This window comes from Agelaius phoeniceus, chromosome 26 (assembly GCF_051311805.1).
Source record: "Agelaius phoeniceus isolate bAgePho1 chromosome 26, bAgePho1.hap1, whole genome shotgun sequence".
NCBI classification, from domain to species: Eukaryota; Metazoa; Chordata; class Aves; order Passeriformes; family Icteridae; genus Agelaius; species Agelaius phoeniceus.
The window spans coordinates 1,721,667-1,739,119 of record NC_135290.1 but is presented as its reverse complement, the minus strand read 5'-3'; the positions used below and the strand labels follow the sequence as shown (position 1 = coordinate 1,739,119).

The window sequence follows — 17,453 nt, the reverse complement described above, 5'->3', positions numbered from 1 at the left end:
CATATGTAAGCTGATCAAATGGGATTTACCAGTGGCACTTGAAGTAGGATGGAGAGAGGAGAGCGTTGCTTTGCTTGTCCCAAGTACTTCAGCAGAGATGCCCACGTGTTGGGAGCCATCATGTGCACTGTGGATATTTTAGAATTAAGGTTGGAAAAGTCCTGCAAGAGAATCAAGTCCAGCCTTTGGCTGAATCCCACCATGTCACTAAACCATATCACAAAGTGCCACATCTGCTTGTTGTTTGAACGTTTCCAGGGATGGTGATTCCACCCTGCCTTGAGCAGCCCCTTCCAATGCCTGACCACTCTGTCAGTGAAGAAATTTTCCCTAATATCCAACCTGAACCTCCCCTGACCCAACTCCAGGCAATTTCCCCTTATCCTGATGCGTGTTGCTTGGAAGAAGAGACCAACCCTGATGGATACCACAGGGAGATTATAAATGAACACAGAAATACTCACAGAGTTCATTTTCTGCTGTGTCGGGATGTCTGTGTTAATACACAAACCTGCCAGAGGAGCTGTGACATTGGCACAGTGTCCCTGGTTTGCTGATGCACTGATCCATGTTGGGGATATTCTGTAATTAGGCTGAGGTCGATTCAGCTCCCTCTGGCATGAGAGCAGAGCTGTGGGGTGGCCAAGGGGCTGCCCCATCCCCCTGCCAGGGATGCTCTGGGTTGCCTCCAACACCAGGGCAGTCACTCTCTGAGTAAGGATTTTTACAAAACCCATGGGGATACTTGGACAAAGGAGGTTTTTTCCTGGTGGCTTCACGTGGTAGCTGCCATTATGGTGTCCTAATATAAAACACCATGTTCACCTTTTAAAAAAGTCCCTCCCAGACATTTTTTAAGTTTCAAGTATGGAATAGGGAGGAGGAATAAAAACATTAGAGGTCAAGCCTGTTATGCAGTTTGCAGGTGTGATGCTTTCTGTGGTCTCCTCCAAATGTCACAGAGAAGGGGACACAAAGCCACGCGATTACATGGGGATGCTCCCACAGAATAAAAGAAATCTCATTTATCAAAATCAAGTTCCAGATGGGAACAGCCTCTGCTGTTCCTTCCTTGGCACCAGGCTCACTGTGCAGTGAGTGAGGTGCTGCCTGCTGAGCCCAGCTTGAGCCAAGAGCAGCAGTGCAGGAGAACCTGCAGTGCTCTGCCCTGTCCCCTGAGCCAGGGAGATGCGGGGTCACCTCCCTCTGCACAACCCTAAAGATGAGCTCCAGGGAGGATGACCTGCTGAAACTCCCACTTTTTAATGCTTGCTTTTTGCCTGGCTGGGTGCCTGTTCTGTCAGTGAGTCCTGTGCAAGGAAAGGGTTGAAATTGCCTGTTTATTAAGCCACCTGCACCTTGACCCTGCATAGCAGTTTTGTCCCCTGCAGATGCTCCAGGATGTGTCTTCAGCAGGGAGAAGCTTTTTCCAGAGGAGCTTCCGTATCCAGTAGCCTGCAGTTAAAACAAGGGCTCTGTCATATATCAAATTGAACTCAAGAATGATTTTGGATTTTTAATAAATCCATCTCCCAGCACAGGATCAGACGGATAAACTCCTCCAGGTTCCTTGCCCACAGTATCTTAGAGGGTCTTACCAAAAATCACTTTTAAAACAGCATCTTCTTTGTGCTGCTTTATTTTCCATATTATTGAGGGTTTGTTTAAATTTTATCTGGTGGGAAAAGCCTGCCTGGGCAGGGAAGGGCCATCTGGTATCTAGATAAAGGATCTCTGTTGTTTTCCTGGAATGGAGGAAACATTTATAGAGCAAAATAAAAACTGCAGCCCCACAAGGGTTCTGAGCAGATGGAAGTGGCCCAGAGGTCTTTGTAGGATTTCCTGGATATGGTGACTGTAACTGTAAGTAAAGGTGAGATCACACTGTGTGTTTCCCTCCCCAGAGCTCTCCACTTGAACAGAAGCACCACATTTACCTTTCTGTCATGGTTTTTGCTTATTTGTGCTTTTTTCTTTTAAGCTTTCGGTTCAGTGCTAACAAAACAACCAAAACTCCTGATCGAGTATGGAATCAGGCTTTTGATAAATACTGCTATTTATGTTTCCTGTGGCTCCTATTGAGCATGGAGGCTGGGATCTCTGAAGCGTGAAGGAGAAAACGAGCCCAGTGTCTGCCACAGGTGGGGGGTGGCCTAACGGATGTTTTCATTTCAACCTCTAAAGCACTTTTTAACCTCACCAGACAAAGCAAATCCTCAAGTGTGAGCTCTAGGAAGCCGTTCCCCCCCGGCAGTGCCTGTGGTGAGTGATGTGTTCCTGCTCCCCCGTTTTGCAGAGCTCGGCGGTGACGCAGCGCATCAGCCCCTGCTCCACCCTGACGAGCAGCACGGCCTCGCCGCCGGCCAGCAGCCCCTGCTCCACCCTGCCACCCGTCAGTGCCACTGTCACAGCCAAGGACTGCACCTATGGGGCTGTCACCAGCCCCACGTCCACGCTGGAGAGCCGAGACAGCGGCATCATCGGTGAGTGCTGGGCCGTACTCTTCCTCTTCCTCCTCCTCCTCCTCCCCAGCGTGCTGGGCTGGTCTAACAAAGCTTGGTTTGTAGTCAGAGAATCCCAGCATGGTTTGGGTTGGAAGGAACCGTAAAGACCATGCAGTTCCACCCCCTGCCATGGCAGGGACACCTTCCACTATCCCAGGTGAAGCCCCAGTGTCCAGCCTGGCCTTGGGCACTGCCAGGGATGCAGAGGCAGCCCCAGCTGCTCTGGGCACCTGTGCCAGGGCCTGCCCACCCTCACAGGGAACAATCCCTTCCCAATATCCCATCTAACCCTGCCCTCTGGCAATGGGAAGCCATTCCCCTTGTCCTGTTGCTCCAGGCTTTTGTCCAAACTCCCTCTCCAGCTCTCCTGGAACCCCTTTAGACACAGAAGGGGCTCTCAGGTCTCTCTGGAGCCTTCTGTTCTCCAGTCTGAAAAACCCCAGCTCTCCCAGCCTGGCTGCAGAGCAGAGGGATTCCAGGCATGTCATCAGCTCAGTGATGCTCTGGACTCACCCTGTTTCATGTCCCTTATCAGCTCAGTGATGCTCTGGACTCACCCTGTTTCATGTCCCTTGGGAACCCCAGAGCTGGATGCAGTGCTCTAATTTAGATAATATTATTTATCTGTGTTTGCTAATTAGGGGAATGGTTTTGCATTGTTCAGGTTTATACTGCAGTGACCAAGGTGATCTGTACCCCTCCATCTTCCATTCCTCATAGGCAGAACTACATAGCAGTTGGTGAAAATTGGGATGTTTGAGATTGATAACTTCACATCAATTAATTTACTTTTGGAAATTGTTTAAATGGTGCAAGAGGAAGCCTTGGGCAGGAGCTGAACTTAATTATCACAAATTTCAGTGAATTTCTGTAGGTGCTGTAGCAGGTTTTCCATTTGAGTGATCTGTGGGTTGCAGGTGTAAAGAATCTGGAGAAAATATACACAGATTAATTTTGTTCAGTAACTGTACAGGCACAATGGGGAAACATTAATGTTTTTATGATATCAAACAGGATGATTGTCACTTGGGTGTCTTTGCCACATGTTCTAGATTGAGTATTTCCCCAGCTTAGGAAGATTTTATTTTGCTAACAATTTATATAGTGTTAAAAAAAAGAAAAAGAAAGGCAGGTTGATAATTTAGGGAGGTTAAGTTGCACTAGTGGTTAACATTTTGCTTGGCTGATCAGGGAATCTGGGCTTAGTTCAGCTCCTGGATGCCACAGCAACCCTTGCAGCACTTCTGCCTGCGTGATCTTAAAATGCAAATGGGTGAGCTATTCTGAGCTGTGTGCCAAAGTAGGTTAATGAATCCTGGCAAAGTCACTGCAGGATCCCACCCCCTCACTTCCCTGCTCACCATATCCCACCCTCAGAGCTGCACCTTCTCCCACATCCAGCCCCAAAGCTGGGCTGGGCTGGAGGGTCACACTGAGTACAAGTGGGTGTTTGATCCCTGCTGGGTCCTGCCTCTGCCCAAGCTGCCACTCGGTTCTAAGAGCTGAGAAAAGGTTGGAAGGATTTAAAAAAAAATTACAAGGTCCAGATCTTCAAATTCAGATATTCTTTATTTGCAATGGGGAATGGGGGAGAAGGTAAGACAAGAGCAGAGGTAGGAGCAAGTCAGCCCTTTCTCCTGGATGCCATGGAATTCTTTCCATATAAAACAGAATGGCTGGTGAAAATCCTGACCTGACTGTAACCTCTGAATAGCTTCCAGGATTTTTTGGCTCTCACTATGTAAAAGCAGCCAACTGTTAATGTTCAAAAATCTGCTACTGAAAAGAAAACTGGTCGAAGAATCATGTGCTGCTCTGAGGGAACTTTGCAGCTCACAGCCCCTCCAGTGTGAGCTTGGAAACTTTGCAGCTGGAATGCAGCAGAATACAGGAAAATCTCCACCAGTCTTGGCAGTCCTTTGAAATAAACAGCAGACTTTTCTTGCCAGTGTGCAAAGCTCATCCAAGTGATGTTCAAGCAGCACTTTATATCATTAGCAGCAATCTCCTAAGGAATGGCTGCTTTCCTTGTGGCATCTCCCTGTAGAAGTGTGTTCAAGTTGAAATGGGGCCGCACTTTCTCCCTGTGATGATCTGCACTCTGTTCCCTGCTGAAGTGTCAGGGGATCATCCTGTGCAGTGACACAGGTATGAGGGGAAAGCAGCTTCAAAGGGAGAGCAGTGAGCAGTGGAAATCTTCTGGCCCTGCTGCTGCAGTGAAGTGCACAGGTCTGGTACTGTATGGATGTCTTCACTCAGATTTTGTGGATTTATTTTTTGTCTTCACTCAGATTTTTGATGGAAAATAACATAAAAAGGAGCCCCATTCCCTCCTTGGAATCCCTGGCCTGTAGCTTCTTCCAATTACTCTTTTTTTGCTATTTTTTTCCTTTTATTCCTAAGCTTTCATCAAGATGCTGCCTTCTACAGATGTATGTGTTTCTGGGTTAAAAATAGATTTGTTAATAAATTTGTCTAAGTGCCTGCTAAGCAAAATAGATGCTGCTAAGCAGAATAGATGCTACTGACAACGAAACGAGATGGATTTGTTTCCAACTTCATCTGCTTTGAGAAGGGAACAAAGCTCAAAAGGCACATCAAGATAAATTTAACTCAGGTTAAATATTTTTGTGATCTTACAGTGAAAGCATTTGAATTCTGACATTCTCATCAGTATTATGAAATGCTCTGTTAATAATGAATAACATTTCTGAGAATTACAGATCTTTTTTTGAATCTCAATGGCTTCTAGTTGGGCTCATTCCCCAAAGAGAGTTGGGGAATGATCATTAAGGCTGCTACCTCTGTAGAGTTGGGACCTTTTTAACAGATTTCTTTCATGTGTACAATAGTGGAGTGTGCTTTACAACATTAATTACCTTGTTTCTGCAAGTAACAAACTGCAGTTTCTAAACAGAAGCTTTGCTGAGCTGTTCTGTCTCAGTGTTTGCTGGGAGCTGGGCCCAGGAGGTGGGAGGGTCTCGTTCTGTTTTACCCAGACCTTGCATTTCTGGCCTGAGTAGCAGCCAGGATAGAGCCCTGCAAGGCAATCATCCCATTTGTCATCCCACTCTTCTTCCCATTCCTCATCTTGCTTGTCAGCTGGTGCAGCAGGGAGTTCAGATCCAGCAGAGGATGGATTTAGGGCCAGGTGATGCTACTGTCGAGGTATTTTTCATTTCATTTTAAGACCTTTTGCGTGCTCACCGTGATTTATAACACCCCCAGGCCTGACACAGAAATAGATTTACCTGTTTGATGTCTGTCTGTTTGTGGGATTGTTTATGTGAATTAAGCCAGTGATCTTAATTATCTTTTTCTCCTATTTGAGACCACTGTTGATAGAGAAGTTAAACATCCAGCAAGTGGAGTGGATTTTGGCCTCAAGCCTTGAGCAGGACACACCTTGGAGGTTTTGGGATTGGGTTTTTTTGTGTGGAAATGCCATAAACTCACTGCCTGGTGGTGTCCAGCAGAGAATAATGTTCTAAAGGTGCACCAAGGTTGTTGGGGCACAGACAGTGTGTGACTGCACGAGGCTGCCGCCTGCCCTTGGCAATGGTTTGGACTTGCACTTTCTGCCTGTCAGGTTTTTCTCTTTGGCAGCTGGAGTGGTCTGGGGTGATGTGGCTATATTTAGGTGTATCCTTCTGTGGCTGAGTTTATGGAGGCTTATGTAGATTAGGGTAAAAAATTTATTTCACTCCTTGCCAGCTTGTACGTGTTAGCTGGGACATCTCTAATGGAATGAGGCAAGAGGTGCTGAAGTGAAATGAGGTTAATTCAGGCTGGGTTTGGAGCTCGTTGCAGTGCAGCATATGAAAGCTCATTGCTTTGCTGCAGTTACTTCTTTAAATCAACAAAATCCCTGTTTCTTACTTGAGGCACCATAAATCTTTACATATAATTAATGATACAGCTGTTGGTCATTGTCACGTGGAACCTACAAAAACTGCTTCTCCCACAGTTCCAGCTGGAAGGTGAATGTAAAGGTTGATATTTTCCAGGCATGGTCTTTGCCTCGAGGAGAATTGGATGGGATGGTAAAAATTCCCTTGTGTGTTTGAGTAGAGACACATTCAGTTGAAAACCTCCCAGGGCATAGGCCAGCTTGCAACTAAATGAGAAATAATATTTGTGGCCTGTAAATGTACAAAACTGTCTTGAGACGTGTAGTGCTGTTTGTAGGGCTGAGGTGCTGTCTTGAGGGGGCTGCTGCTGCTTCAGTACAGCTCTGTTATTTCCCCAAAGAAATTAAAATATTTCACCCATGTTATTTGCAAAAACGTCCTAATCAGAACTTTTGTTTCCAAGGGAAACAAGCCACGTTGGAAAAGGAAAGTTTGACAGAGGAAACACAGGAGTAAATCTTGAGTGCTCAAAGCAGGGTGGGACTGTGAAGTGACTCCAGAAGTTCTGGAGTGCATTCCCTCCTGGCACCACAGTCCATGTGCCTGCAAAGCTGCTTGAAGCTGGTGCAGGTGGTGCTGGTGCTGTGGGTGGGTTGGGATCATGGGGACAGAGATTCAACAAATCCCAGGAGAAAGCTGCAGACAGGATTGCAGACAGGCACCACACTGCCTGCACACTCATCCAAGGGGCTTTCCATGGGATATCACTCATTATGTGTTTTCCAGCAGTCAGATGATCTAGATGCCTCAAATTCTGTCTGTGCTCACATTAAATAGCGTGAGGCTGCACCAGTGGAGACTGGAGACACGGCTATGTGTCTATAAATACACAGATCTATATGCACACACGTCTATATTTATGTCCCTGTGGTATTACTTGGGTGCTGTAGAGAACCTCAGCTGTTTGTGCATGTCAGGTTTCTCTTGTTCTGTGTGTGACTCCCACGCTGTCCCATCCTTCTCCATCCTTGCAGTGCCTTGTTTGCTCCCAGCTCACCAGCACGCACTGTGGTCGGCATGATCCAATGGAGCAGGGCCCAGGCATGAAAAAATTCTGATTTTTTTTTCACCAGGGTTGTGCTTCTCCATCCCTGCAGTGCCTTGTTTGCTCCCAGCTCACCAGCACGCACTGTGGTCAGCATGATCCGATGGAGCAGGGCCCAGGCATGAAAAAATTCTGATTTTTTTTCACCAGGGTTGTGCTTTTTTGTCTGGATTTAGCAACTGAAGAGCCTCAAGTGTTCTTCCTTAGCCTCTGGTGCCCTGGTGGGTTCCTGCTGTGGCACCCTCAGCATGTCCCACCTGTCCCTTGGAGACTGGGGTTGAAGGATCTGCCTCTCTGCAGATGGCTTAAGGCAAAAATTCCTGCTTTGATAATTTGAGTTCATCAGTTTATCTCTTCCCAGTTTAGAGCATGCTGTCAGTTCAAAGGTTGCATTTTTTTTTTTGAGCTTTTGAATAATGAAGTGTCCTTTTGTTTAAAAATCATAGAATTACAGAGTGGTTTGTGTTGGAAGGGACCCTTAAGGACCAGCTAATTCCAGTCCCCTTGCACTGTCCCCAGGTACCACATCCACATGTTTTTTGAATGTTTCCAGGGATGGTTTTTCCATCACTGGCCTGGACAGCCTGTTCCAGGACTTCACCATCCTTTTGATAAAGAAATTTTCCCTAATGTCCAACCTCCACCTTCCTTGGTGCAACTTGAAGCTGTTTCCTCTCATCCTGTCAGAATAGAATAGAATAGAATGGAAAAGAAGGGAATGGGAATGAGATAAAATGGGGTGGGATGGGATGGGATGGGATGGGATGGGATGGGATGGGATGGGATGGGATAGGATAGAATAGAATAGAATAGAATAGAATAGAATAGAATAGAATAGAATAGAATAGAATAGAATAGAATAGAACAGAATATTTCAGTGTGAAGGGACCTCCAATGACCACCTGATCCAACTCCCTGACCATTTCAGGGCTGCCCAAATCTTTGTATTTTCATTGTATTTATGTGCCAATCTGGTGTTCACAACGTTTCTCCCCTGAATATCACTCCACATCTTAGTAGTTGCAGGTAATGGAAATTTTCTGAAATTATCTTTCTGAAATATTCTTTCTCCAGTTGTCACTGTGTAGTGTCTGAGCAGCTCTGGGGGTCACACTATGGGAGATGTGCTCAGCATGTCAGTTCATGTTGCTGACTCACAGCTAACCTGAGGCTTTTGCTTTTTAACTGAAGTTAAAATTATTTTGGTTGGAAATAGCTGCTAGAAGAGATTAAATCCATACAGCCATCACTTCAGCGTGTGTAGCAGCACTTAGATCATCCAGGGCTGTTCTGCAGGTAAATTAATCCACAGGGAACAGTCCTAAATATCTGCTTCAATGATGAGTTTGCACATAAAACAGCTTTAGTGTAAACTAGAGAAAATTATGTTTAGAATGAACACAAATTGTTGATTAGAAAAAGGGGCAGCAGGACTTAATAGCTCTTTTTTTTGTTGTTGTTGTTGTTTCACTTAAAGAAAACTTATTTTGACACATGGTTATTTTGTTTTTCCTCAGTTTGATGTGTTGGAAGATGACTGATGTCAGCTGCTGATTTGTTTCTACAAAGACTAATTAGATACATACTGAGACAGAGTTTTAAAATTAACGGATTCTAATGGATCCTAATGGATCAATGGGGATTTTTTTCTGTGAATAGAAAACATGGCATGCCTTGCCCTGCAAACCCAGTCTTTGAAATGGAGTTTTTTTATAGAGAATCATTTCAAAGATATTTCTCAGACAGTTTGAGGGAGCAAGAGAAATGTGTGAATGGCTGTTTTCTGTTTTTATCTGATTTGCTTATCCTAAATCATAAATATGTTTACCTGACAGCAAGCCTATGTATAGATGCCAACAAAACAACAAACCAGTTCTTAGCAGTTTCATGTGTTGGCTTTAAATTTCAAAATACATTGCAAGCAACTAAATTTTGGGACATTTGATGGGATGCAAAGATACTGAGCCAAACTAATCCATTGGAGCTGGTTGTTCAGGCAGGTCTGTGGAGGCTTCTCAGTGTCAGACCTTGCCAGACCTTGCAAAATTCTGTAAATATTCCCTGGAAAAGGAAAGGTAGAAACTATGATGCCAATGAAAAGACATGAGGAGCCATGGTAATGCTTCCTCCTGAATAATTTCTGTTCTTTCTGGAATGGTGTATTTGAATACAGCGCAGCACAGAATTTTTAATACTCTTTGTAATTACAAATGGCTTTTAATGGTATGAGCCAAAACATTAGAGCTTAAATGTTCTTTTAGAAGTCGTAAGCAGAAACAGTATCATTAAACTAAAATCCATAATCTCTGATTTATGTGGATATGGAAAATTTGATGAAGACAATTTTTGGCTCTTGCATGGCTCAGCTCAGCATTGAGCAGCGTGTGTTCAAACCATTCTTTCTCTGTTACTCATTTTGTTTATCATTTCCTCCTTCAAGCTACACTGACAAGTTACTCTGAGAACGTGGAACGTACAAAATATGGAGGGGAAAGCAGTAAGGAGCTTGGATCTGGGGGAAACCTGAAGCAGTGGCAGTCCCAGAAATCCAGCATGGACTCCTGCCTGTACCGCGTGGACGAGAACATGTCAGCCTCCACCTACAGCCTCAACAAAATCCCCGAGAGGAACCTGGAGACAGTCCTGTCCCAGTCAGTGCAGTCAATTCCTCTGTACCTTATGCCACGCCCAAATTCAGTAGCAGGTAAGAAATTGATGTTTGTGCCTTTAGGTCAGAGCCACACGCAGCACACAGATGCCACAGGCCTTCTTGCGTTTCCTTATTTAAAAAGAAATCTCCTTCCTGGAGTCATCGTACTTAAAAATGACAAAATTTGGTTTTTTTGTTTGACTTATTGGCTCTAAATGAAAAATTCCTCCATGGAAAACTGTTTCTGATGGTGTTTAATGGTTATTTCAGCAGTTTTTGATTACTTTCTTACAAAATTGTACAAGATTACCGGAGAATATGTTTAAACAGAAAAAGCCAGATTCTTTACTGTCGTTACAATGCAAATGTCTTGGGTTTAAGGTGCCACGACATCATAGCCATTTCTACTATTTCAAAGGATTCATTGCAAGTAAAATAACCTTTCTCATGTTCTCTTAAAAGCTCTGGAGTTAAGAGAATGATGGTACTTTCTGTCCACAGAAGATCTGCTCTGGGTCCCAATGCTCCTGGTGGACTGTGCCCCAAACATCTCACACCTCACAGCACTTGATGTTTGCTAGTGACTGATTTTTTTTGGCATAAAATCAGCATTAATTTCATTTAAATTCATGTTTGTTCTTTGAAACATTTCTAAATGATGTTGTGCCATACCTTATTGATGTCTTTTACCAGCCTGCTGAGCGTTCCCCTGAAGCTGGTAACAGCAGGGCAGAAAAAAGAGATGGGATTAGAAATATTAAAGCTTTGCTGCAAAGCTGCTTGTCTGGAATTACTCCCTGTTCCTTTATTGCCCCATATTTTTTTCTTGCTGGGTAATTTCTCTGGGATAAAACACGTTGTCTGTGTGTCTGTGTGGACATGTGGAGAAATCCACACTTTGAATTCTGAGTCCTGGCAGACTCTGCTCCAGAAAACCCAGAGACAATTCTGAGAGATAGCCCAAAGAGCCTGGGATATTGTCTGTTAAATCAGCATCCCTTGGTGAACCAGGCTGCATTACATAACTGGATTAGCTTTCCTTTTTAATCCTGCTTTGGCTGGTCACAGACCTAAAAGCAATGCAGAAATGAGATTTAGAGATGGTGAAGTACAAACCCAGAGCATGGAGGTGCAGCATAGACTGAAAACCTGAGATTTCAGACTGAAGAGAGGGGATAGAAAAAACTTGAAAACTCTCCTTCCATAGCCTGCTTGCTTTAGATGAATTCCTTATAAATGACACTGTGTAAACATCTTCCAAAGCAAACAGAGTAGGCTGAGCACCATAAATTTAAATACATGTGTGTTCATTTAATTGTCTTTGGAAGTTGTTGACTTGTTTGGTGCACTTAGAGGCAAATACTCTTTCAAGAGGAAACCATCCAGTTAAGTTCAGGAACAACTTTTCCTTCTAGATGTTTATATTTTGGTAGGGATTTTGCTGCTTTGAAGTGCTATGTCAGCTGACACAGTTCATGTTAAGGTTAAATCATGGAAGTAAGGATGAGAATTCAAGATTTGGCTTAACATTTTATCATCAAATGATCACATATTAGCTCCTATATGCTTATGGCACCAGAAAATTATGGAGTTTAGGTAATGGATTTATATGGGTGGTTTTCACCAAAGAGTTTAACCTCATTATCTTTGTGCCTGAGTGATGAGAAAGGGAAACCAAGTGTAGTTTCAGAGTTGATTTAAGTCTGTCTGCAAATGTGACATTGCTCAAAGAGTTAATGCTGAGCTGCCAATGTCCTTGCTCCAGTTGGGACACGTTGGGTAACCACTTGATAAACCAGATTAGTTGACTAATCCAACTGAAAATTAACCCACCAGAAAATAGATATATTAATTTTGAAATTTTGAGCCTCAAGGTCATCAGTGTGGAGACAGTGTAGCTGGGAATGGGGCAAAACGCTGCCTTTCTTTGTGGTATTCCATAGTATTCCACATTTTAAGGTAATCATGAATTCACAGCTTTGCTAAAACAGGTTCTTCTCTTTTTTATTTTTTTCAAATGCATTTGAGTTTGTATGCATTCTGTTCTTGGGAAGCAAAGCATAGCAGCACTTACACCTGCTGGCTTTTTTTTTCCTCCTTTTTTTTTTCTTTTTTTTTTAAGATTCTCCTCAAAAATCTTCCAAAACAGCACAAAAATACCCATTTTTATAGCAGCCTACAAAGTACACTTGCTGAATGTATTGTGTCACTGAGCACTTTACACCTGGGAGCAGTTTTTACAACACATTCTTCCCTGTGAGGGGAGTGAGGCCCTGGCACAGGGTGCCCAGAGAAGCTGCCCCTGCATCCCTGGCAGTGCCCAAGGCTGGGTTGCAGAGGGCTTGGAGCACCCTGGAATAGTGGAAGCTGTCTTCTTCTATTTGGGAACACCAACAGGAGACCAGACCAGAGCAAATACCAATGAAGCATGAGAAAAAGTCACCAAAAAAAAGTCACCAAAACACTTTAATTCTTCCTAGGGGAAATGACACTTGGCTCACATCAGCTCTGTTGTCTCACGGTACTTACATCTCCACGTATTTCCATTAAAAACTGAAAAAAAAAAAATACAGTGACCAGAGCATGAGACCCAAGAGCCAGGCGTGATGTCCTTCTTTGCTTTCTCGTGGCAGCCACCAGCTCAGCCCACCTGGAGGACCTGGCTTACCTGGACGAGCAGAGGCACACTCCCCTGCGCACGTCGCTGCGGATGCCGCGGCAGAGCATGGCCAGCGCCCGCGCGCAGCAGGACCTGCGAGGTAGGAGCACAACGAGGCCCTCAGGGCTTCCCATCCTGGGGGTGGCTGTGTGGGGAAACTTCAGCCATGTCCCTGTGAAAACCAGAATTTCAGAATGTTTTGGGTTGAAAAGGACCACAAAGTCTGTCCAGTGCCAGCCCTGCCATGGCAGGGACACCTCCCAGTGTCCCAGGCTGCTCCAAGTCCCGTCCAGCCTGGCCTTGGGCACTGCCAGGGATCCAGGGGCAGCCACAGCTGCTCTGGGCACCTGTGCCAGGGCCTGCCCACCCTCACAGGGAGCAATTCCTTCCTAATATCTCATCCAACCTTGCCCTCTGTCCTGTCCCTTCAGGCCCTTGTCCAAAGTCTCTCTCCTGCTCTCTTGGAGCATCTTTAATCACTGAAAGGCTGCAATAAGGTCATCCCAGAGCCTTCTCTTGTCTCCTCTCCAGGGTGAATATCCCCAGCTCTCAGCTGGTCTCGTCAGGCTTAGTAATTTGCTAAGTTATTAAAAATGAGAAATTTCATGGACTACTACTATTTTGTCTTATTTTTTCAATCAAGGCCAGGGATTGCAGTTCCCCCTTGCATTCTGCAGTGTGCCAGTGGGGAAGGAGCCCAGTGCAGTGTGAGGCCACCAGCTCAGCCACTGCTTGTAGGGTTGCTCACAATGCCCATATTCAGGCAGCTCTTTGAGTTCTAAAAAGCCTTTTGAAGGGAAAATTTTTGTGGTTCTTTGTGGCAAATTCCACAAACGAGACGTTAGCAATGAGAAGAGGAGCCAGGGCTGACTATTTTAGTGTTTTGCTTATTATTCCCAGGCAGCTCTAGCTCTGTTTGCTCCATCTCCTTGGGATTTCAGCCTACCCTTCAACTTACATCCCTCTTTTAATCTGAGCTCAGTCTTCCACCACGTGCTGAAGCTGTCAGTGTGACAGTCCTGGGTCTGCAGCAGATCACCAGGCTAATGCTTCCACCCCATCATTTTTTGTTGCACAGAAGAGTAAGTGGCCAAGAAAGCTCATTTGGGATATTTTCAGGTTGTTTCTGTGCCATGAGACTGCTTTATTCTCCCCTGTGCATAGAAGAGGGGTTTCTTTTGGCCATACCTGAAACTTTCCTGTTCTCTGGGGTTGTTTTTTTTTGAGCCCACCATCTTAGGGTGAGGACCTGGGGAGCTGGAAGGCACAGGCTGGGTTTTCACCTAACATACTCGACCTGGTACAGCCTTTTGGTACAAAAGCCCTGGTACCAAACACATGACCCCCTCAAAGACTGGGTTTGTGAGCTTTGGATGCCAGTCTGCAATGAAATCCTCCTGGCTGCTGAGGCAGTTCTAGAAGTGCATTAGCAGGCAGTAAGTGAAGAAAGCAAAGTTTGACAGACCAAATTTCCATATGTTCGGAGGCAGGAGCTTGCCAAGGCTGTGTAATTTGCAGTGATTGCATCCAAAACATTCAACTTTATTGTAGGAACAGAATCAAATTGTTTTCCAGACACACTTTTGAAACCCCTGTTGCACTACATATTTTCCTTCTGCGTTTTGTTTTTTTTTCTCTTTTTTATGACAGTTGCATGAGAATAGCAGCAGTGTTTCATTTTTTTTAAAGTTTGTTTCTTATCCTACCTGAGGTTCTGTGCTGTTTTTAAAAAGAGAGGGAGAAGAAGATGTGAAAAAGCAAACCATCACTATTTGGAAACATTTTCATGTCATTGCATATGCAAGGGGGGGCTCTTCCATGAAATGCTGCATTTTGTAGCTATTGATGTGAAATTGCATCAATCTGGGCTGTTACTAACTGCAGCTCTTTGTTCCAGCTGGAAATCCTAAATTTGTGTTTAATTTTAATATCCCTAGTCTTGGCACTGGGCTGAAATAGTGAAGACATTTGTGGCCCTGTGCTGGGGGACACATTACAGCCACTGTCTGTTCCCAGGGTTCCAAAATCCCAGTGAGAGAGACTAAATGGGAGATTGTCTCTGCTATTTTTTGTTAAATCAATTATTTTAAGCAGGGGAGCAATAGAGGAGTCCCAGCACTAAGAGTGTGATAAGGATCTTTCCCAGTGACAGTTTTTTAATAGGATGGGGAAGGCAATTTTTGCTTTCCCCATTTTCATCCCTGGGGATTTGAGGCTTTTGAGGTTGCTGTAAGCCAAGACACAAGCTGATGGCTGTGATGTACCATGGGTTTTCTTCTCCAGAAAGCAAATATCAGCAGACATATATTAAGAATTATTATTATATTAAGAATACTAAACTATACTAAAGAATGTTAAAGGATACAGAAAGGATACTGATAGAAGGCTAAAAGATACTAGTGAAAAACTCGTGACTCTTTCCAGATCCTCAACACAGCTTGGCTGTGATTGGCTAATAAGACAAACCAATTCACATGAAACCAATGAAACAACCACCTGTTGGTAAACAATCTTCAAACCACATTCTAAAGCAGCACAACACAGGAGAAGCAAATGAGATAATAATGTTTTCCTTTTTCTCCGAGGCTTCTCAGCTTCCCAGGAGAGAAATCCTAGGGAAGGGATTTTTCCAGAAGATACGACGGTAACGGGCGTGGGCGTTGATGTTCTTCCCTTGTCTCCCTTTCCAGTGCGCTTTGCGCCCTACAGACCCCCCGACATCTCCCTGAAGCCGCTGCTCTTCGAGGTGCCCAGCATCACCACCGAGTCGGTGTTCGTGGGCCGGGACTGGGTGTTCCACGAGATCGACGCGCAGCTGCAGAGCTCCAACGCCAGCGTCAACCGCGGCGTGGTCATCGTCGGCAACATCGGCTTCGGCAAAACCGCCATCATCTCCAGGCTGGTGGCGCTCAGCTGCCACGGCACCAGGATGAGGCAGATTGCTTCAGATAGCCCCCACGCCTCTCCCAAACGTAAGGACGGCAGCGCGTGGGTCTCCAAAACTCAGGGGTTTTGCGGCAGCTTTTTAGGGTGGGCTTGGCTGAAATAAACCCTGTTTCTCTTCAGGCCCAAGGAAACAGCTTAGTCTTTGTTGGCAAGCAAAGGGAGGACCTTTGAGAAATGTGTCATAGAAGTCCTGAATGGTTTGGGTTGGAAGGGACTTCAAAGATTGTCTCATTCCCACCCCCTGCCATAGGCAGAGGCACCTTCCACTATCCCAGTTGCTCCAAGCCTCATCCAACCTGGCCTTGGATACTTCCAGAGATGGGGCAGCCACAGCTTCCCTGTGCAACCTGTGCCAGGGCCTCCCCACCCTCACAGGGAACAGTTTCTTCCTAATACCTAATCTAAATTCTTCCTCATCTAAATCTACCTTCCTTCAGTTTGAGGCCATTCCCTCTTGTCCTATCCCTCCATGCCCTTGTTTAAAGTCCCTCTTCAGCTCTGTTGGAGTCCCTCCAGGTACTGCTACAGGCAGCTTTTATACTGCTCCTGTTCTAAAGCTGCTTTTTGAAGAGTCAGAATGGTCTGCCTCTGACTTGTCTGGCTTAGAAACATCACAGACTTTGTCTGGCTGGGAAGCCTCCAATTTTAGAATCATAGAATCACAGAATGGTTTGGGTTTGAAGGGACCTTTAAAGGTCATGTAGTCCAATCCCCCTCATGACATCTCCAGCCAGATCAGGCAGTTAGTATTCTATGATTATAAATCCATGCCAGTGCATTCTCCTCCCATACAGATTGTTTATCTCATTGAATCATGGTGTAAATATTCCATGCAGGTCAAAAGCCCCTGTAGGCTCAGGACCCAAGATTGCTCCACCTCCTCTGGTCCCATCCAATTCCCATCACTGCACACTGGCAGGTTTGCAGGTACAGATGACAACATTTTAAAATCACTCAGCTTTCAGTGAGTGAGTAAGACAGGACTAAAAATACTGAGTTAGGTACCTGAAGGTATCTTTAAGGATGTAGGTCACTGTATCTCAGTGAAGCTGTAGTTAAATCTGTTTACTGGAAATGCTGTGCTCTTGCCCTGTCAGAAGAGCAGAAATGTCACTGGGATTGGCATGTTGAACAGTGTCACTTGTCAGAGCTAAATAAACAATGTGTAGTGAAAGGCAGGACTTGTTTCTGTATTTTACCTGCAGCTCTGCAGTGCACCAGCTGTGAGTGTGTGTCCCCAGTCTCCTTAGGATGATGGTGGACATTAAAGATAGGGCTGTGCTAAACTCCTTCTGGACTAAAAGCTGATTTCTCACATGGGGTGCCTTGCATCCTTTGTCCACGGATGATGAAGATCCTTGGTACCACCTAACACATTGTTTTAGTTCCCTCTGGTGTGTCCCTGGAGTTGAAAGCTGAATGATTCCTCATTGTTAGTTATTGGGATGGAAACCTTCGGAATCAGTAATTAATTAGACTTGATTTCCTAAAGAGATCACAAGTCTAGTTATAGAAAATAATTATTCTGCAAGATCCTTGTAGGTCCCTTCCAATTCAGGATATTCTATGATTCATCTCTGATTTTGTGATGAGTTTCTCTGTCATTTCTTTTTCCACATGCTGAAAAAAGTCTATTATGCTTATTAAATCTATGCTAATTAATATGTGCTGATCAGGTGGTCTGACTCTGCTATGGCAGTTGTGCAATCAGCTAATTAAACTGGCTTCAATGCAGGCT

At 44.8% G+C, this 17,453-nt stretch overlaps 1 protein-coding gene across 7 annotated transcripts in view; it reads left to right on the top strand.

Moving 5' to 3' along the window:
• Nucleotides 1-17,453, top strand: part of TANC2 (tetratricopeptide repeat, ankyrin repeat and coiled-coil containing 2) — a 146,665-nt gene that overhangs the window by 80,173 nt on the left and 49,039 nt on the right. For all 7 annotated transcript variants that reach the window (XM_077190752.1, XM_077190750.1, XM_077190751.1 and 4 more), the window contains 4 exons: nt 2,297-2,483; nt 9,901-10,164; nt 12,744-12,869; nt 15,460-15,741. In XM_077190752.1, the coding sequence (XP_077046867.1) occupies nt 2,297-2,483; nt 9,901-10,164; nt 12,744-12,869; nt 15,460-15,741 (859 nt within the window). The remainder of the gene's footprint in view (nt 1-2,296; nt 2,484-9,900; nt 10,165-12,743; nt 12,870-15,459; nt 15,742-17,453) is intronic.